Genomic DNA, 21,752 nt, shown 5'->3' on the forward strand with positions numbered 1-21,752 from the left:
ATGAGCCCAGCTCCAGGAGTGGGGGCTGGCTTCCCCTCGGCCCACGCTGGTTCCAGCGCTGGTGAGATGTCATGGCATGTCCGTGGGACACTGATTTCCCTCAGGCACTGCCAGGCTTGGCTCTCTGCTCTGTCTGAGCCAGGCACGAGAAAGGGAGCAGGGGTTGTGGTGGCTCAAGCAGGGATCTGATTTGTGAGTGGGGGCTGGAACCACACATATGGCAGCTCCAGATACATGAATCCATTAATTAGGAATGAACCCACAAATGTAAACCAGGGAGGGATTTAATTTTTTGCTGGGGGTTTTTGCTTTTTTTTGATTATCTGATATGACCTACATTTCACAGCTTAATGCTGCAGTAATTTCTGTGTTAGGCATATGGGAATGCATTTGTTTGGATGTTTTATATTTAATTTTAATTTAAATTTAATAATTTCATTTGTTGATTTTCTGATTTTCCCTGAAATTGCACCAAAGCAATTAACATTTAGTGGAAGGTGTCCCTGCCATGGCAGGGGGTGGAATGAGTTGAGCTGCAAGGTCCCTTCCAACCCAAACTATTTATGATTCTATGATCTCTTTTCATCCTGAATAGAGCTTAAATTACAGCAGTGGGAGATCCATAAGGAATGGGAAAGATAGAAGTCACAGTCTGATGGCAGTGACCTCCCCATCACCCCAACATCACCCTGTGGGGTGACAGGGACACCCCAGCACCCCGAGCTTGTAAACACTTGGCAAAGGAAGTTCTGAGGTCCCTGTGCTGCAAATTCCCTTTTGCACAGCTGCTGGTTCGTGCCGGGCCCCCATGGGCAGTGAGGACCCAGCAGAGTCACTGCTGCCTGTCCCACATCCCCCAGTTGAGGTGCCTCCCCGCTCTGTGCCAGCCGTTCCCCTGGGGAGGGAGGGTTTGTGTTTATTCCCTCTGTCAGGGGGCTGTCGGAGCCGGCACAGCTGCCCCGTGCAGGGAGAGGCTGAGCCCCTCAGCCGCCTGCTGATGGAGCCAGAGGCTGCAGGAACCAGCCCGTGGCACCCAGGCGGTGTCTGGCCCTAATTCCTTTGGACAGCTTTCCTGCAGGCTCTGGGTCAGGGACACCGCCGAGACGCGCCGTGCCCTTGACTGACGGCGCAGCCCCGGCTGCAGCACCACGGCCACCAGCGAGGAGCCCCAGCTCCCCAGCCTGTGCCTGGGCTGGGGCCGGACCCCCAGTTCCCTCAGGACAGCAGTGCCGACCCCAATTCCCTGCAGAGCAGCAGTGCTCCTCAGGGATGGACCCCCAGTTCCCTCAGGCCAGCAGTCCTCCTCAGGGATGGACCCCAATTCTCTCAGGACAGCAGTGCTCCTCAGGGATCGACCCCAATTCCCTGCAGAGCAGCAGTGCTCCTCAGGGCTGGACCCCCAGTTCCCTCAGGACAGCAGTGCTCCTCAGGGATCGACCCCAATTCCCTGCAGAGCAGCAGTGCTCCTCAGGGCTGGACCCCCAGTTCCCTCAGGACAGCAGTGCTCCTCAGGGATCGACCCCAATTCCCTGCAGAGCAGCAGTGCTCCTCAGGGCTGGACCCCCAGTTCCCTCAGGACAGCAGTGCTCCTCAGGGATCGACCCCAATTCCCTGCAGAGCAGCAGTGCTCCTCAGGGCTGGACCCCCAGTTCCCTCAGGACAGCAGTGCTCCTCAGGGAGCAAATGAGCTGGCAGGCAGGCACTGAACTATCCCTGTGCTTATCCCTGGCTTTCCATGCTCACTGTGTCTTTTTTCTTTATTTTTATTTTGCATGGCTTCCCAGTGCCACAGGGCTGGGTCAGGCCCTGGCCCAGGGTGCCCAGAGCTGCTGTGGCTGCCCCTGCATCCCTGCCCAGGGAGCAAATGAGCTGGCAGGCAGGCACTGAACTATCCCCATGCTTATCCCTGGCTTTCCTTGCTCACTGTGTCTCTATTTTTATTTTGCATGGCTTCCCAGTGCCACAGGGCTGGGTCAGGCCCTGGCCCAGGGTGCCCAGAGCTGCTGTGGCTGCCCCTGCATCCCTGCCGTGTGGAAAGCCAGGCTGGACACTTGCTCCAGCCTGGCCTTGGAGCACCCTGGGACAGTGCAAGGTGTCCCTGCCTGTGGCAGGGTGGAACAAGCTGTAATGTCCCTTCTCACAGAGCACACCGTTCTGGAATTCTGTGGTTCTGTGATTTCCCTCACATCCAGCACCCTGATCAGCAGCAGGATCAATTGCAGCAGGTGAGAAAGACAAAGCTGGTTGATGAGTGTCGTTTGTCCCTGGCAAATTCCAGTTGCCACGGTTTAGGGTTTAGGCACAGTGGTGACGCTCAGGGCTGGCAAGCACTGGGCTCTGCTGGCTGCTGTGGGCATTTCTGGGCTCTGCTGACTGCTGTGGGTGTTTCAGTCCCTCAGCTTCCCCTGCCCTGGGTTTCAGGGCTGTGTGCCCTCGCTCTGTGACCCTCACCTTTCCCCAGCAGTGCACAGCCCAGCTCAGTGGGGGCCCTTGGTCCCTCAGGGACACCCAGAAGGTGCAGAAGGGACGAGTCCAGGCTCAGACATGGATTGTCTCAGCCTGCACTGCTCCCTTGAAGTGAGCAGCAGCTTTGGGAGCTGCGTCTGCACTGCAGCCAGCGAGCAGCACGTTACAAGCATGACAAAATAAGTCATTCCCGCACTGAGGGGGATCAAAGAGGAAAAGCGGAGATCTCCTGACACTTCCAAGGGTGCTTTTATTGAGGTTAAGATACAAACTCCGGGGCTGTGGGGGAAACACCAAACCCTGTGAGCCGTGGCTGTCGTGCCCTCGGTGCCGCAGCGAGGTCGGGGTCCTGCCCATCCCCTGCCCCTCTGCCCCACCCTGGTGCCCCCAGCACGGCTGGCAGCAGGGCCAGAGTGGGCACAGCTGTGCCAGGCTGGCTCTCGTCCTCCCCGAGATCCCCACCCAGCACGGACAGTGCCCGCAGCCCCAGGTGAGCAGCACAGCCTGCCCACGGAGCACGAGCCCTGGTGGCACCGAGAGGGGCACGGGGGCACGCCTGGGTGCTCCCCTGCCAGCCCCAGTGTCTGAGGTGCAGTCCCACAGCTCCTGTCCCACCCAGCTCCGTGCTAGCTGGCACTGTCCCACCAGCCATTCCAGCTGCGTCCCAGAACTCCAGCGTTCGGACGCTTCCCTGCTTTCATGCATCAGTGTCCTGGAAATGACACCAAATCCTTGGCAATGTTAAAAATACACTTTTATTACTCCACATGTGCAATGGCTTCCGACGGTATCTGCAAAAACACAGCCTTGTCATAACTTAAATATTCTGTGATGTGGTAAAATTGTCATGCAAGAAAATTACGGGAATGTATTAACATAAAATACAAAGATATATTTACATATATCTGCACTGAAATAATTTTTAAAAATACCCTCCCAAGGCAGCAGGACTTCAGTCCAGGGTCAAGTCCATATTACTAATATTTTTGCTATTATTTTATTACTCTTAGATTCTTTTTGGCAAGCTCTGGAGTAATAGAGAATTGGCAACAGAAGAAACATCAGGACCTGACCTGCCATTTGTCTTATGCACAAAATTCCCAGTGAAGGCTGTGGAATTCAATGCAAACACTTAAAAATATGCAACTTTGCAAAACTTCATAACACAACAGAGATAAGAAAACAATCTCATGGCAAGTGATTAAAGGAGAATAATTTATAGGTGCTGTAGACTTTTCACAGCAGATAATGGCACACATTGTATAAATCTGTCATACAAAAAAATACAGGTATTTAAATATTTATGTACAGAAAATTCCTGTGTTCTGGCTGTAGTGGAGGTGCAGCCCAGAGCTGTTGGTGACACCTGCCAAGCTGGGACGTGGGCGCAGGGCTCTGTCACGACTTCACTGTGAGGTTTGCTCAGCAGCAGCAGCCAGGGCTCAGCCAGAGCAGGGCACCAACACGGGCACCACACCCGTCCTTTGTCCCCATCCCCAGCCCAGCGTGTGCCAGCAGCCAGCGAACACCCACGGGAGTGGCACAGGGAGGAGAGAGGACCAAGCACCCAGGCCTGCATTGTGGATGGGGTGAGCTGGACATGGGACGCCCTGGCAGGAGCCACAAAGATGTGTAGGGCCAACAGGACCAGCGGGGCTCAGCTGGCACTGGCTCGGTACAGGGACACAGCAATGGGGACAGAAGAGGGGCCCAGAGTGGGGCAGGGGGGCAGCAGGCCCCCGAGCACTGAAACCCTCCACAGGGGTTCTGACAATAACACTGAGCTGTTTCCTATCACTTGTCCCTTTTCCAATTGCTCTTTTCATGCCATTTCTTCTCCAGGGACTGAGTGCAAACAGGTGACAATGTCAGTGTCCCCTGTGGGCTCTGGTGAGGTTATTGAAGACCAAAACCAAGCACTTGAATGATGTGTCCACGGTGTCTCTCCCACTCAGCACAGTGACCCCACAGCTCTGTGTCCTGCTGCTGTTCTCAGGGATTCAGGTTCAAGAGTGCCCCAGCACATCCCTGGAGGTGCACTGCTGGATTCCAGGGGTGGCAGGACCCACCCAGAGTGCTTCCCCTGGCAAGGAGCCATTCCCTGGCACCCCCCCAGCAGCCCTCCTGGTTTCTGCCAGGTGCTGCTGAGCTGTTCTGCACAACGCACTGGAGAAGAGGAGTGCTGCAAGGGGAGCAGGTGACTGACAGAGAGAGGGCTTGGGCTGAGAAATCTCCATTTCAGAAGCAAGCCAGCTCCTCCCCACACACACCAACCCCCACCGCAGGGCCCACTTGTCTCTTGTCCTAAGGAAAGCGATGAAAACATCAATTACACACGTCCTGGAACTGCCAACACCTCTCCTGGCCTGAGAGCTTCTGGCTGAATAGGATGTATCTTCATCACTCATCTGTGGGATGTTTTGGTCAAAAAATCAGCACTGCTCCTCGTCATTCCAATAGTCCAAATTTTGCTGTTATTTACAGGAAGTTTCTAAATAGTGCAGGGGAATTCACTGTAAAACCCTACCCACACCACTGGAGTAAATCACCTGTAATACATAACTCTGGAATAAATACATGGTTGAGCCTCATCTGCTGTGGCAGGACAGAGCTGGTGTTCCAGCTGAGAGATGTGGCATGGAGACACAGGGTGAGCACAGAGCCCTGGGGAGAGGACCAGGCTGCCCGTGTGGAGAGCAGGGGCTGCTCAGCACACAAAGGTGAGCTCTGACAGGTGAGAAAAGGTAACTAGGCCTCCCTGGTACCCAGCAAAGAGACTGGAAGTTACTGGGGGCAGGGAGGGCAGGTTCCCCCAGCACTGCCTGGGATCAGAGCCAGGGTAGGCACACTCCTGTAGCTGGGAGAAGGAGCAGGAGGACACAGTGATTTCAGCCCTCACTCAATGACTGACCACAGCCCTGAGCCATCATTAACACAGCTCCTAACGAGGCACGGGGTGTGCAGGACCCATGGCTGACACCAGGAACCCTTGGGCCTGACAGCATCTCCTGGCTCTGCCCTGAAAATAACCATGCAACTGGACCCAGAGCTTCAGCTCCCCTCCTGCACACCTTTAAAGACTTCCATGAGAACACATCTCTGCTCAAGTGCAGCCACACACTGATTCCCACATAAAACTGTGGGAGACACACGTGCCATGTCCTTGCCTGTGGAAGATCATTTTGTACCATTCTGCCTTTCTGGTTTGTTCATGGAAACAGAAACTGCAGCAAAACTGGTCCTGACAGAATCTGATCTGTTAGAAACATCTCCCCTCCATTTCTGCACTAGGAATACCCAGCAGGGATGCAAGCACTGCAGCCTGCCAGCGTCTGGCAGCAAACAGCTGCTGGTGGTTTGATGGTGCCTGTGGTCCCACCACGCACCTGGAGCAGTCGTGTGGCACTGCAGGGCTCACAGGGCTCAGCCACAGCAACCAAACACCCTCTGCAGCACCTTCCACAACTAATACAGTGAAGGCCCCTGAAACAAGAAAGGCAACACCCACGGCTGGAGCAAGGGAAGATTTCCCGTCTTATTAAGAAGTTAAGACAGGTATTGGCAAATTATATACAGTACTTGTACTTTACACCGAAAATAAAGTAAATTGAGAGTGAAATACGATATTCCTGTCTTTCATCACCAAGCAGCCTTGCAAGGCCACCTACTCTGCCTCCAACAAAACCTCACCTGTGATAAACTGTGTCCTCTGAACTTGGGCACGTGGAGGCAGACCCTCCAACCCACCCCACAGCTCCTCACTGCCTGCAGCAGCCACGTCAAGGAAGAAACATTTCAATGTTCTGCATCTCAAATATGCATTGAACCATTACCCAGACCCTGATGAATCCATGTAGTACACAAAAAACATTTATTTGCCTTGACTCGGGAAAGGAACTGACAGGTGACACAGGGACAAGGAGGTGCCTGGGACATCCTTGTGCTGCAGGACACAAGCAGCTGGAGACTCCCAGGAGCTGGTGCCAGAGAACCCCGGGGCTGCTCTGGTTTGCACAGGGATTGCCCATCCCCAGAGCAGCATTTGTGAACAGGGAGTGCCAGAGTCAAGCTCACATCACCTCTTTGGCCTTGCTCCCTGCTCCTTGTCTCTCCCCATGGGGCCCAAGGACATGGCTTCATTCCCTGTCCTCTCACTGCATTAAAAACGTGTAGGTCAGCAACCTGACATTAAAACAGAAAGACTGAATAAGTTGATCTCCTCCCCTGACAAGTTGCATAGGCCGCATCTTCCCCGACAGGCAGCCATGGTGCCGGGCTGATGCTCCATGGCCCGGGCAGTCCTGTGGGAACTCTGGGCTGGCTCCAGCTCTCAGGGGAGCTGGGCTGGTGATGCACGGCCCGGGCAGTCCTGTGGGAACTCTGGCTGGCTCCAGCTCTCAGGGGAGCTGCGGTGCTGTCCGGCGGCAGCGGGCGGGCTCGGGTGCTCAGCACACCTGAGGGCAGGTGGGGCGGCCTGGCCTGGCCTAGCTGCTGCCCGAGGAGCACACGGAGCTGCACATGTGCAGGGGCTCGGCCTCGGCCTCGTCCGTGGTCTCGGAGGCAGACACGGAGTCGCTCGGGGGCTCTTGGCTCTTCTTTAGCCTGTGGGAGCAGAGAACAGCAGTCACAGAGCTGTCCCCCACGCACACACCCCAGCAGTGGGCAGGGGGGTCCGGGCCCCGTGCCCACTCCCTGCCTGAGAGGTGCCTCCAGCAGAGCCACGGAGAACGAGGAGTCCTCCCAGAGCTCACAAACGGGCCACGACAGAGCCCAGCGCATCAGCAAACCACACTGAACTGCTCTGAAATGCCCCAAAACAGCCTGCAAGGCTTCAGCCCGCCCAGACCTTGGCCATGAGCACCCACAGCACAGCCAGGCTCCTGCCAACCCCTCCTCCACAGAGCCTGCCTCACGCTCTGCTTATGGACCAGACAGCCCCAACCCTGGGGAAGCAGTGGTTTTAATCCAGCACTTTCACTGACTGCTTATTCCCACCAGGGACTCTTCCAACCTGAATGATCCTATCAATCTGTTCTATGTGTTAAAGATCTCCACAATCATTGAGTCCAACCTTCCTTGCCTTCATTTCCCAAAACATCATCTGCTAAAAGCAGGATGGGTGAGGAGGTGCCACAGGGGGACGGAGGCAGTGTCACACACACATGTTAAATCCCAGAAGTCTCTCTACAGCATATTTTATTTAATGGCAGTTAATAATCCTTGATCTGCCTCCTTTGTGGCTAGAGCCATTTTTCATACATAGGCAGACCCAAGCTCCTCTGCTGACACCAGTCACCTGGGGCTAAGCCGGCAGCAAGGTGCTCCTGGCTGTCAGGCACTGGCACTGATTCCTAAGGGAAGTCAGAAAAAGGAGTATTTTTCCCTAAAAAAAGCACCCCACACACTCACTTCTCTCTGTTGAAGATGACAAAGTCCTGCTGGATAGCTTCAAGGCATTCCTGGAGATAGTCATTTTCCTATTGAAGAAAAACAAAACATGCATAAGCAGCCCCATTTGCATCTCATTGCTGCCTGCAGCCCCCAGCACTCCCAGCTGTGGGCAGGAGCCCCCACCCCCCTGAACCTCAGGCCAACAGCTGGAGGCAGCAGGGCTGGTGGCCATGTGGCTTTCACCAGGGGCTGGTGCCATCTGTGGCAGCAGTTTTCCATAACACACAGATCACACCGCTCCTGACATAAACATAACTCGTTTCTCCATGTATCCTGTATTTTGGGAGTGCTGTCAGCCCAAAGGAAGCTCAGGCAGCGTGGGGAGAGCCCAGCACACAGCCCAGGTGTGGGAGTCCCTGCCAAGGCACACAGGGAGCTGCTGCCCTGTGCCCAGCCCGGGGCTGTGCAGGGACACAGGCTGAACAGACCTCTGCTGCTCATCTCGCTTTCCACAGTACCCACTACTGTGAAAGTTTGGTCAAACGTCCATTAGAGGAATATGTGGTTGTTGAAACGTCTCCATGGGCAAATGTTTTCATCAAAATAAACCCATGGCTCCCACAGCATGGCTGTAACAGCTGCAACACCCGCCCAGATCCAGCCTTTTCCCAGCTGCAGGTCACCCCAGGGAGCACATACAGACTGGGAGCTGTCTTTGCTGTTATCCCTTGACTTGTTCTTTGCGAGCCTCTTCTTCTTCTTGTGCAGGGGCCTCGACTCCAGAATCATCTCCTCCAGCTCGAAGGTGGGGTCGCAGTGCAGGCGGCCCTTCTGCCGGACACAGGACACACTCACTCAGGCACAGCAGACTCAGAAACCTCTTCCCCTCAGGAAACCCCTGCTCTCGCAGTGCAGCGAGAGGGCAGCCCTGCTCAGGACAGGGTCCCCACTCACGTTGGGGACGAAGGCTGGCTCCACGCGCTTCTCGCTCACGTCGCTCCACACCACGGCCGAGAGCTGAGCCGAGGCCTGGATGTGCGCCAGGCAGGAGAAGCGATGCTCGGGGTTCACTGTCAGCAGCTGGGGAGGGAAAAGCACTGCTGACACAGCGCTGCAGAGAAGAGCATTCCTGCCAGAGGAGGAGGCGAGGCAGCCAGCAGCAGCCTGCCCGGGCCAGCTGCAGGGCTCAGCCTTTCTGCTGGGCGAATAGATAACTGACTGCAGGAAAAACACCCGAGAAAATGTTCTGCAGGCACCCCAGCGCTCTGGGGGACATGGGAGTCCCCTCCCGGCTGAGGGGGCTGCTGGCACTTGCCTGCTGAGAGGCTGGATTCCCTGGAAGGCCGGCTGCCCAGCAGATGGCAATGCAAACCCGCCGAATGCGCCTCGCAGCCTCTGCCAGCAGCTCCTCATTAAACTGAATCTAATTATGCAAATTGCCCACCCAACATTAACTCCTATCAGAGGCACTTATTTGCTGCCGGCACCGGCTGTATCTTTCCTACAGCAAACTCACCAGCTACTTTTCAGAGTTCTCAAGCAAGCCAGAGCTAAACCAGCAGCCCCAACCCATCCCAGCTTTCTCCAGCAGCAGCACGAGGAAAGCACAGAGCATTCCACAGAGCTGCAACCCCCAGCAGCTCTCACAACCCCGTCAGACCCTTCAGCCCCAAAGAATCAGCGAGAGGGAGCAGCCAGTGCTGCAGTGCAGCTCCACCTCAGCTGCCACCCCAGCCAGAGGTGCTGCCTTTACAGGGGACACTGACCACGGGATGCTAGAAGGCACAATTCCAGCCCAGCTGGGAATCTGACTGTCACACCAAAACCAGCCTTTTTGCTTCCCTTCCCATCAAACATCGTGCATCTTATTACAGGGATAATAAACACACAACACACATAATTAATCATAGAGTCCCAGACTGGATTGGCACCAGTGCCACCCCTGCTTACCCAGTGCCCCCCCTGCCATGGCAGGGACACCTTCCCCTGTGCCAGGTGCTCCAGCCCCAGTGTCCAGCCTGGCCTTGGGCACTGCCAGGGATCCAGGGGCAGCCCCAGCTGCTCTGGGCACCCTGTGCCAGGGCTGCCCACCCTGACAGGGAACAATTCCCAATTCCCAATCTCCATCCAGCCCTGCCCTTTGGCAGTGGGAGGCATTCCCTGTGTCCTGTCCCTCCCCAGCTTCTCCTAGAGCCCCTTTAGGCCCTGGCAGGGGCTTTAAGGTCTCTCTGGAGCTTCTCTTCTCAAGGACTAACATCCCAAACTCTCTCAGCCAGTCTGTTGTGTATTATTATTATTACTCTTTATTATTCTTTGTTTATTAATACACTGGTAATTTTCCAGCTAGTCCTGCCTGCCCAGAAGCTGCCATCCAACCCAAAGCCACCCCAGAAGGCCAATTCATCCAACAATTGCTCCAGCTCCCCCCAGAAGGGCCATTCACCTTCCGCAGCAGCGCCACCATTTCCTTGGACCAGGCTGAGGAGTACTGGACGCTGACGGTGCTGAAGAGCTGCACCAGAGACTCCACGGGGTTGTTGGAGTGGATGTCATACGGCCTCTGGGGACAAGAGCACACAGGTGAGGATGCCCTGTCCCTCCGGGCCGGCCAGAGCACACGGTCAGAAGGCCAGGACGGCCGGAGCCCTACCCAGCCCCGCAGCAGCTCGTAGGCCATGATTCCCAGAGACCACCAGTCCACCTCGAAGGAATAGCCCGTGCCGCCGCTCAGGAAGGAATGGAAAATCTCCGGGGCTGAGCAGAAAGGCAAAACACACAACAGGTTATTTATTGTCTCTGCTCCAGCAGCTCATGTCAGTCAGTGCACAACGCTTAGGGTGGTCCTTCTGCACGGCTGCCCCAGGGAAGGCTGCATGAGGCAGGGGAGCAGCAGCCGTGTGCCTGCCCTCACTGGGACCTGGGATGTCAGCCACCTGCAGGGACAGCCCTCCCAAGACAGGACAGCACAACCATGGGTCCCCAGGAGACACCAAGTGCAAGGCTGGAGCCAGAGAGGGGTGGGGAGCGCAGGAGGAGGGGGCTGGGTGGGATGAGGAGGGCAGGGTGGGATGGAGGGGACTGGACAGGCTGCAGTGCAGAGGGCAGGACAGGACAGGATGGGCTGGGGTGACATGCCAGCCCCAATGCCTTCACACTGGGAGCTGCCCTTCTCAAACAGTCAGGCTCTGCTGAACCACTTGGACACGAGCAGGAGTGTCCTAAAAGAACTGGAGGCCCTGGCTGGGGCAGCAGGTGCTGAGCACGCAGAACGTGACACGGCACGAGAGCAGTGATTGTCCCTTACCCATGTATGGCTTTGTCCCAGCCAATGCTGTCGCTCTTTCACCGTCCCTAATGATTGTTGCAATATTAAAATCTGTTAAATGGGCATGACCTTAAATAAAGACACATTTTAAGAAGGAATTAATGGCAGTGCAGTGGCAATGCAGCATCAGAACACATTTGTTTCATAAGCTTCTGCCCTCAGACAGGGTAGCAGACATGGGCAGGTCAGGGTCAGATCCCATGGCATGGCCATGGGAGACCCCAGAGGTTTCCCAAGATTTGGGTTGGCCAGGTGATTAAAGGGTAGAGACTTGGAGATTTTATTTTAAATCACACTTGGAGCTAGCCAGTAACCCCCAGCAGCTTCAGCACTAGCCAGATTGCTCTGGCCAGAAGCTACAGGAGTGAAAAAGACACCAGGGAAACACTATCATAGAACCACAGAATGCCTGGGTTGGAAGGGACTTAAAGATCATTCATTTCAAGCTCCTGCCATGGAGCTTCCACTAGGCATGGGTGCTCCAAGCCACTGAAGCCATTGAACTGCAAATGACTCCAAATTCCCAGGGCTGAAGTCAGGCTGACCACAGCACACTGGACAGGACAGCTGGGTGACCCTCCCCACATTAAAAAGCACAAGGATGTTCAGCCAGACATGATCCAGTAAAAGCAGAGCAGCTTTTCCCACACTTTCCCCAGGTACAAAAGATGCCCAGTACCCAGGACTATAAAGAATCTGTCCCTGGAATGAATGAGGGAGCAAACAAAGAGGAGCAGAGTGATCCTACCTTGTTCATCGAGGAGGATGTTGTCTGGTTTTACATCTCTGGGAAAAGAGGGAAGATTACAGCAGATGGAGTCTCAGTCAGACCAGGGATGAGACTCAATGACAAAAATCCTGCAACTGTTTATCTATCAAAAATTAGGAACAAATAAAACAAAAATATTCTAACATGAGGCAAGCCCCTTTATGATGGACTAGAAATAAGCTTTTCCTGGGCAACTTGGTGAAAAACTGGAAGGATTAGACTTGTTCAGGAAGGAAAGGAAATTCCCAAGGAAAAAGGAACAACAATACTGGGGATATTTGTGTGAGGTCCTGGATGGCTTTAACTCCTGCCCTGAAATGTTCAGCCCCCAGTGAGGCATCAGACCCCCTGTGAGTGGTGGGGGCAGGAGCAGCACGGACACCATGAGCCACCCCAAGGGCAGCAGGGCAGGTGCCAGCAGGGCCTGGAGTTACCTGTGGATGATGTGCTGGCTCCGCAGGTAGTCGAGGGCCAGTGCCATCTCACAGATGTAGAGCTTGACTGTCTCCTCAGTGAACTGAACGTTCTGCTGCAGGTGGTAGCGCAGGTCACCTCCCAGGAGCAGGTCCACCACCATGAACATGTCCTCCTCGTCCTGGAAGGAATACCTGCAGGGCAGGGGAGCAGCTGAGCCTCCCAGGGCTCACAAACCCAGCCAGGCTTTTCCCCTCTCCCAGTCACACAGCTCCAGAGAGAACTGCACGTGGCCCCACTGTAGGCACAGAATCCCACAATTGTTTGTGCTGGAAAAGCTCTCTCAGACCTTCGAGTCCAACCATTCCTAGCACTGCCCAGGCCACCACTGCCCATGTCCCCAGCTGCCACACCCACAGGGCTCTTAAATCACTCCAGGGACAGGGACTCCACCACTGCCCCGGGCAGCTGTGCCAGAGCTGGGCAGCCCTTTTGGATAGAAAATTTTCCCAGATATCCACCCTGAGCTGCCCTGGCCCAGCCTGAGGCCGTTCCCTCTGCTCCTGTCCCTGTTCCCTGGAGCACAGCCCGACCCCCGGCTGTCCCCTCCTGGCAGGAGCTGTGCACAGCCACAAGGGCCCCCTGAGCCTGCTTTTCTCCAGGCTGAGCCCCTTCCCAGCTCCCTCAGCTGCTCCTGGGGCTCCAGCCCCTTCCCAGCTCCATTCCCTGCTCTGGACATGCTCCAGCTCCTCAAGGTCCTTGCAGTGTTGGGCCCAAAACTGAAGATGCAGCTTTGCTGCTTGCACCTTCACAATCAAGCACGTCCAGCTCAAGATGCTTCCTTGTTTTTTAAATCAATTCCTACACTAACCAATGCTTCCCTGAAAGAGATGAGTATCCCAGGTAATGTCCCCCTGTCCCTGAGCAGCTGTGCCATGTCAGCCCACCAGCACAGAGCTCATGCTCTACCAGACAGACACTTCAGAGAAACTTCACATTTTCAACTGCAAACAATCTCATAAAACCTACTTAAAATATCCCAGCCTATCTTGAAGATGAATTGGAAAACACAACTGCTAATTTAACCAGATAAACCAGAAAAAGAGATTTATATTTACTGTGGAGTAAACCGCCTCTCTAAATCTGCTGTGGGTCCCACAGGAGACTGACAGCAGTGGGGATACACCAAAACAACGCTCATTGTTATATTTGGTGACTGCAGATCCAAGGAAAGAGTATGTGGGATTGTATAATACTTATGAATCACTCACTTCTGCTCCCATCTTAAATGTAGGTTTATTCTAAAACTATGAGCCGAAAGGGTTTGCTACGAGAATAAGTTCTCTCCAGAATTTCATTGCTTGTTGGGGAAAATGTTTGCAATTGCTAAGAAACTGAAAAATATCAATATTAACTAAATTGGCTATTCTGGAGCAATGGATCAACAAAAACAAATGTGACACATCACCCGCTTCCATCACTTGGGTATAAAACTTCCTCAATTTTTAGAAATCTCCTCCTCCCCATCAGCCTGGCACACATCCAGCACTGCTGGAGTGGGAGGAGGGGACCCTTCACTGGGCAGGAAGGCTGAGAAAGGACAGATCACTGGAGCAGGGGGTCCCAAGGCCTCTGCCTAGGGCTCACCCCAAACCAGCCAACGACACTAGGATATAAAGCTCTATTTTCTAAAACTGTCAATTGGTTTTTCCTGCCAAATTTGATAATGATATGTCTGAGCTCCAAAGGAACGTGTTTTATTTGGCCAGTGAGCATGGTGCAAAGCATGGATGCTGGTGGGCTGAGGGGTCAATGTGGTTGTAGGGCAGATGAGATGGACTGCAGCCCTTGGTACTGCCACTGCTAGACAGGATACATTTCCCAGGCATTGCCAACTCAAGCTATTTGTTAGATTTCAACCTGGTTTTAAGAGTGTTTTTTAAAAGTAGATGTTGCTCAGTAATGAGGATATTTCTGCCAGCGCACACAGAATGAAGTCACTATTGAGCAACCTGAAATGCCACTATTTGTAGAGATCTGCTGCTGAAAAAGTTATGAGAGCCCCTGGGATTACTGGGTGTGTGGCTCTGCGAGCAGCGGAGGCTGGGGAGGGAGCTGCTCACCAGAGATTCACCAGGAACACGTGCTCGATCTCCTGCAGGATCTCCAGCTCCCGGAACACGTTGCGCACCTCATCCCTCTCGATGCACTGCTGCTTGTTCATGTACTTCATGGCGTACATCTTCTCCGTGTCCCTCTTCTGCACGATGCACACCTGGGCCGGCACGAGAAAACAGTCAGGAGCACGTTCCACGTCCTCAGCTGCTGCTCTGGGAGCTGAGACCCACTGTGCTCAGCACCTGACCCCTCAAACATCCCTGATCCCTGAGACTCGGAGCTACGGACAGCAGCATCCCTGCTCTGGGATGCACGGGCTCCGCTCCAGCCCCTGCCCATCGGACACTGCAGCTGCCTGCAGGGCATGACGGCCGGCTCCCGAGAGCTTTCCAAAGGGACGGCTTTTCCAGCAGCTGTGTCCGGGAGCTGTGCTCTGGGGACACCTGCGGGCTCGCAGTGCGTGGATGGAGAGGGCACTGGCAGGCACAGGCTCCTGGCAGCCTCGCCGCCCGCTGCTCACACCGCTGCTGCCCAGGGCGGCTCCGACCCGCCGCGCATCGCTGGGCCCCCAAAGGGGAAAATAATCCCTCTGCGGCAGCAGAAAGCCACCAAAGGGCAAACTGGTTACAACAGCAAAGAGCAGGCCCGCAGGGATACCCGGGGCTGTCCCGGAGCCCCGCTCTGCCGCCGCCCTCAGCTCCGCTATGACACCCTCATTACCAAGGTGACTACTTTCCGAAGAGCTAATTAGCGATCACGGTACCTCTTTTTAAATTACTAACGGCTTGCCTACATCTGCTGTAATTGTGCCTGCCCTCTGTTAATTAGCAGCCGCGGCGGTAATTAGGATGAGCTGGAGCGCTCCCTGGGCAGCTCGGCAGGCACGGAGCGGGTCCCGCTCTCCCCGCGTGGAACGAGGAACGGGAGTTGCTGTGGGTGGCAGGGAACCGAGACAGGTGGGAGCCGCCGCACCCCGCGCCTCTAAACGCTGCCACTAATAACCATTTGCAAGTGCTAATGGTGCTCGGTATAATAGCATCAAGGACACGCTGCCGCAAGGAGGTGACAAAATAATGGGTGGTTATCGTTAGCCCGATATACCCCCTAATTAGTGATGCACAGGAATTACCGCGATTATTTTCCGCCGTGGTTACAACTGCGGTGAGAGCTGATAATCAGCTGTTGCCATAACTCTCTGCACACCTCGGAGCTCACGATAAGGGCGCCTGGTGGGCAGAGTGACCTGAGCTGTTTCCCTGCGTCTGGACCCCTCCGGTGCCCATGGGCGAGCAGAGCCCTTCAACTCCAGCTGCCAGGGACTGTTCCAGGTACAAAACACACGGGAAAACCTTCTTCATGCAAACTTAATAATAATAATAAACGGCCTACCACAATGCACACCACCAGCAGGATCCAGCCCCTGCCTGGAGCAGGCTGAATTGGTTGCACGTTCAATAAACCAGGCAAAAATAACTTCATATTTTATAAATTCTTTGAGCAGCAAAGCCCTAACAATTTTCCTTCAAAATATGGTCATTGCTGTAGAATTGCTCCGAAAACAATTCAGTCCTCTGGGTAACAGCCATCAAGGCACTGAGCAACATTCTCTCCTGATGTCAGCTTATTCCACATTATTGCTGGAAGCTCATTAATTTCTAGGCGCTTTAATTTTTAGGTTGTGACTTGCTGTACCTTAATGAGTATTACATGTTATTCTGATGTCATTTGTCTCTTGTTTCTCCACAGTGAAAATGGGAGCCCAGCATAATAAATGAGAAAATGATGAAAACTTCATGTACTCTGTAATTATGATAAACAGTTTTCTGCAATGGAACAGCATCACTTCCACACAGAGCAGCACCAGTTCCGGGCACTCTGGGAATGTTTGTTCTCTGATTTCTGCAGGAAAAGTGGATGCCAGTGGAGAGGCCCTCCCTGCAGCTGAGCCCGTGGTGTGAGCGTGGGCTGCTCTGTGACAGTGAGCCCCACGGCCCAGGAACAGCTGGGAATTGCACAGCGAGCCCCAGGGACAGCTGGGCAGGGGTGCTGTGCCTGCAGCACAGCCACCACCAGGTACTGATCACATCACACCGCTCTTGGTCGGGGTCTGACTCGGGTCAAACCAACACCAGGACTGGTGCTGGTGCTGCCTGGCTGGGCTCAGCCACTCGGTGCCCCTGCCACAGGCGGTGACCATTCCTAAGGTGCCCCTGCTTACAGAAATGCATCGATGTGTTTGTGTCCCCCAAAATGGCAGTGACACAAAGTGTATCTTTTTCTTTTTGTGCTTTTCTGTTCATGCATCTGTTCCTGGGGAAGGAATAAATATCTACATGGTCACAAGTCAAGAGTGCGCTTTTGAAATTAATCCATTTTCAGGCAAGTCTACAATGTGGAGCAAGGCAAGAAGCAGAAACGACCGTGTCCTCATTCTGCACATTGCAGCCACACAAAGGGAGTGTTTGGTGGTTAAATACAGCATTAGGAAAACGAGTGGAACGGAGCCAGCCCTGCGAGGCAGAAGGCGGGCAGCAGCTGGGAGTGGATTGCTCAAGACACGGCACAGAGAAGCTTTCACTGAGCCCCGGGTACCCGGGCACTCCGCACTGCCAGGGGGCTGTGCAGCTGCCCATCCCGCAGGGACGGCTGCAGCCCCTCCCACGACCCCAGCCGGGACAGGGGCAGGTGGCACCTCCCGGGCCACCTCACCCCCGGGCCGAGATAGTGACAACACCTGTGCTGTCACACTGTCATCACCTGAACTGTCACAGTGTCAACATCTGTAGTGTCACAATGACAACACCTGTGCTATCCCAGTGACAACACCTGTGCTATCACAGTCACATCACCTGCACTGTCACAGTGACAACACCTGCGTGCCACCCCAGCTGGCAGCTCAGCTGAATCCCTACCCTTCCCAGCCTGGCACGCTGCCTGCAGCGGGCTCTGCCTGCTCTCCTTTAGAAATCCAGGAACTTTCTGCCCTGCTGACTCTGAAGGAGTTCATCAGGCTGAAATGCCCACTCAGATGAGAGGTCACCTAATCATTTGACAGCATGTCCTGACTTAGCTTTGCTATCCAGGGAGAGCAGTTTTCCTGGGCTCAAACAAAGCCATTCTGGGCAGGATCCATGCAGCTGGCAAACAGTGGGGATTGCTCTGCCTCAGCTGCACAAAGACCTTGTTTCCTCCTGCATGTGCAGAGCTCACCCAAAGCGAAGGTACTCGTGGTCCCTGAGGGACGTCACCGTCACGGCTGGTGACAAACCCACAGCTGACTCAGGGATCTGTCTTTGGGGCTGAACTGGGAGCACTGGGCTTCCTTCTTGAATTTCTGCTCCTTTGGCTTCTGCCTCTGTAAGACGAGACCGATGCCCTGTAATCCTCCCACACACAGACACTCCTGACTGCAGCTCAGAGCTGGGGGCATTTCAGCGTACAACCTGGGTTTCACTCTTTTTGTTTTCAGAGCAGAGGCAAGGCTTAGAGTCAGCCAACACTACACACCTACATCAAACACCTTAATCCCACCCAGTTCAGAACCGTGGCCACTGCTCTAGTTTATAAAAATGCTTTGCAGTGGTTGCACCTTGCCCACATATATTGATTTCTCCTCCAGCTTCTGCTGGGTATTTATCTCTCCTTGTTTTTCCCCAATATCTACAGAACTGCCATTTACCAGAAAGGCTGAAATTTGAAATGAGGAGCATTAACATTAAATTGCCCATGGCACCCAGAAGCAGCAGCAGGCTCTGGGACTGCGTGGGGAAAGAAGCCTCTGCTGTGGGGGAAGCACGGCAGCAGCCTCGGGGTGTTGGGGACACGGGAGATTTGCAGCCTCTGGAGCAGGAGGAACTAAGTCTTTCATCCTGAAGGACCAGAAGCAGTGAGAAGGCACTTAGCATGATGCAGAAACAGCTCAAGTTTTTTTGACAACTGATTTAATCTTGAACACTAAGTTTTACTTTGGAGACAGACTACAAGGACAAGGACAGGCTGGACAATTGTGTTCACTGGTTTCCTGAGCTTGTTGAGCCAAGAGTAAAGCAGGTGAGAAGGGCTTTATTGCACCTGTGCACTTCTGAAAGGATAACCTCAATATTGACTTCTAACAAGTTCATCTCCTTCAGCCAAGCTCTCCTTGAATAGCACAGCTCTTACACCAAGACGTCATTCACTTTTCCCAGGGTTTTCATCCTTTAGAAAGTGGCTGGAGGGAGATCCCTGTCACCCAGCATCCCCAGGTTCCCTCTGCTTTGCTCTTGGACCAAGAACTGCAGGCAGAATCTTGCCAATTATCTATTAAAAACAAACAAACAAACAAACCAAAAAAAAAAAAAACAAAACCAAAAAAAACCCCAAACCAAAACAAATTTTAACTCTCAGCTGCTATCAGGAAAGCTGTAAACAGGGATCACTGTTCTGGACATGGCCACAGCTGCACAGGACACAGCACTACTTCCCCTGGCATTCAAATGCATCTTTGTATCCATATTGTATTATGATGGTGCTGTTGGCAATTAAAATACAACCCTTCCCTGGTAATTAGCATCTGTGTAACACTGGTAATCAAAAAGTTCATAATAATTTGTTCTACAATCCTCACAAATATCAAGGATAAAATCAGCTAAAGAATTTTTTTTTAGGCACAGCCAAGAGAACAAAGCCTAAAGCTGCCTTGCAGGTGTATCTGCAGTGACACAATTCAGTGTCAGGGATTCACTCAGCACACGAGCACAGAACAGCTGGATGAAGCTCTGCTGGAAGCATCTCCCACAGGCACCCCGGGAGCAGCTCCCCTACACCAGCAGGCCCAGAAGGGACAGGCAGCCCCCCAAGGATGCTGCTGGTGCCTCAAAGGGGCTCCCCCTCCACAGTGCTGACCCAGAGCTTGGTGCCATGAGCACGAGAGATGGAAACACTGAAGGCTGCCAGCACCTGCAGCCCCTCTGCATCCCCTCAGGGCTGGACCTGGGAGGGAGCTCTGGGCACAGCAGATCCTGCCACACCTACCCTTGGTGGGCAAGGGGTCCAATAACACCCAGAGGGACCTGTGGCACCATGTCCTGGCCCGGGGCTGCAGCTGCACACAACCTGCCCGTGACAGTGACACTCGCCTCACGCCCAGCGAGGATACAGAAACATAACTGGCTGACCCTGAATAAAAACTTACTCTGAATCAATCAAACCCTTCACTGCCTGACTGCAGAGCTTATTTCAGCAGCACTTTGTCCTGGAACAGCTCTGACAGCAGAGTCCCTGGCACTGTTCTCTCGGCCATTGTCTCCAGCACACAAAGGCCCGTTTGCAGGGCCAGGACATCTGCTGCCATCCCCACGGCCACCTCTCCATGTGACCCAGCCCAGGGACACCAACACGTGAGGGCTGCTGCCTGTGACAACAGCACCCCTCAGCCTTTCCACCCAGCTCACAGAAGCACGGACTCACAGAAGGGTTTGGGAGGGAAGGGACCCCAAATCCCACCAGTGCCACCCCTGCCATGGCAGGGACACCTTCCCCTGTCCCAGGTGCTCCAGCCCCAGTGTCCAGCCTGGCCTTGGGCACTGCCAGGGATCCAGGGGCAGCCCCAGCTGCTCTGGGCACCCTGTGCCAGCCCTGCCCACCCTGCCAGGGAACAATTTGTAATTTCCAATATCCCATCTAAACCTCTAAAGTTGCAGTGGTAGCCAAACAAGTGGGACCCTCAGGAGCCATGCTCTAATTACACAGTTATCAGCTCGACAAATCTGCCTTCACATCTTTAAGTGCTGATTTTGTTTCCATTTTCAGACACCTTGCCAGGTTTCACTCCTTAAGATATTTTTCATGGAGTCTTACAACTTTAGCTTTTCCCTGCTGTAAAGCTGTGCTTTTCCACAAGATTGATGGACTCGTTTGTCAGAACACCATAAATCATTAAAATCTCTTTTATGCAGCACTGCTGTTTGCTGCAGCCAAGTTGTAACAGCAGCTGATGAAACTTTTATTCACAGCAAGCCTGTTGGTGTTTCCAGGTCGTGTCAACACTTCCATAAAAAATCTCTTTCTCAGTTTGTTATGCTAGAGCCAAAAAAGTCTTCTGACCCAAAATAACACCTGCTGTTCCCAACAGCACTTCAGCGCTGTGTATCGGAGGATCACAGAATCCTAGACTGGTTTGGGTTGAAAGGGACCTTAAAAATCATCCAGTGCCACCCCTGCCATGGCAGGGACACCTTCCCCTGCTCCAAGCCCTGTCCAGCCTGGCCTTGGGCACTGCCAGGGATCCAGGGGCAGCCCCAGCTGCTCTGGGCAATCTCAGTGGCTTCACTCTGGAGTGCTAAGAAAGTGTTCCCGTGCTTCCTTGCAGGTCCACAGCCCCCCCTGAGGCTCAGCAGACCCCTGTGGATCTGATCCCCCTGGGTGTGCCCAGCACTCTGTGCAGGCAAAGGAAACCACGTGTGCAGGTGCAGCTGGAGTGCCTCAAAACACGGGCAAAGCTAAGCTTGTCCACATTTTTTGAATTTTTTTTTTCTAGAATGAGCCTTCTTCTGTCTCACTCACAAAAATGGGACAGCCAGCACACTGAAACTGTGTCAAGAAAAGCTCTCCTCATTGGTACCCTGCAACGGGGCCTTCCAGTTGGTATCCATCAGGGAACATTTCCTCATTTCCCTGCAAGAAATCATGGAAGGGGGCTGCGGAATGATATCTACAGGGTCTGAGTCCTGTGACTTAATGCAATTTAAGGTGGTTCAGAGTAAGCATTTCCCTTTAATGTCATGCTGAGAAAATAAGATCCCATCAGACATTGAGCAGATGTTTCTGTAATTGAGTTTGGATATGGGGGATTATTTGACTTGAAGCTCCAAAACACGTGTAAATTTCTTTTCCTCAGGAGAGACACTAATCCAAATAAACAAGGAGAAACTGAAGGAGTGACAGGGGAGAGCCCCAAAGAACAAACAGAAAAGAGAAGTGTTTTTCCTTGCTTTTACTTGTCCTGGTTCTCCACCTCTCCCCCTGCACACCAGCTGAGCAGCCCATCTCCAGCCAGACACCCCAAAGCTGGTGTCTTCACCCGGGGTTCAAACACAAACGTAGACATTTGGGATCCCCCTTTGGCCACTGCCCTGAGCACATCTCTGGTGGGGCGTGGTGTGATTTGCTGACCTGCAGGCCATGGAGCAGCCCTGGGGAGGCCCTGAAGGGGACAGGGGCTGTGCTGGCACCATGCAGAGAGCAGGGACGAGCACAGCCCAGGAGATGTGTTCTGGAGCTGCCACACTG

General features: G+C 53.8%; 1 protein-coding gene across 6 annotated transcripts in view; it reads right to left on the reverse strand.

The window, feature by feature from the left end:
- Positions 1-3,198: 3,198 nt before the first annotated feature.
- The window catches only part of STK32C (serine/threonine kinase 32C), a 64,523-nt gene continuing 45,969 nt past the window's right edge, over positions 3,199-21,752 (reverse strand). For 2 of the 6 annotated variants that reach the window (XM_039731441.1, XM_039731437.1), the window contains 10 exons: positions 14,489-14,640; positions 12,386-12,559; positions 11,931-11,968; positions 11,162-11,251; positions 10,508-10,611; positions 10,301-10,417; positions 8,812-8,937; positions 8,557-8,688; positions 7,876-7,943; positions 3,199-7,068 (listed from right to left, as the gene is read on the reverse strand). In XM_039731441.1, the coding sequence (XP_039587375.1) occupies positions 6,951-7,068; positions 7,876-7,943; positions 8,557-8,688; positions 8,812-8,937; positions 10,301-10,417; positions 10,508-10,611; positions 11,162-11,251; positions 11,931-11,968; positions 12,386-12,559; positions 14,489-14,607 (1,086 nt within the window). In that variant the 5' untranslated portion in view covers positions 14,608-14,640 and the 3' untranslated portion in view covers positions 3,199-6,950. Of the gene's footprint in view, positions 7,069-7,875; positions 7,944-8,556; positions 8,689-8,811; positions 8,938-10,300; positions 10,418-10,507; positions 10,612-11,161; positions 11,252-11,930; positions 11,969-12,385; positions 12,560-14,488; positions 14,641-15,140; positions 15,161-15,203; positions 15,229-21,752 lie in introns of those variants that run through there. The other 4 variants (XM_039731439.1, XM_039731440.1, XM_039731438.1 and 1 more) reach the window with 4 other exon arrangements.

This window comes from Passer montanus, unplaced genomic scaffold (genome assembly GCF_014805655.1).
Source record: "Passer montanus isolate IOZ18808 unplaced genomic scaffold, ASM1480565v1 scaffold77, whole genome shotgun sequence".
Classification (NCBI taxonomy): Eukaryota; Metazoa; Chordata; class Aves; order Passeriformes; family Passeridae; genus Passer; species Passer montanus.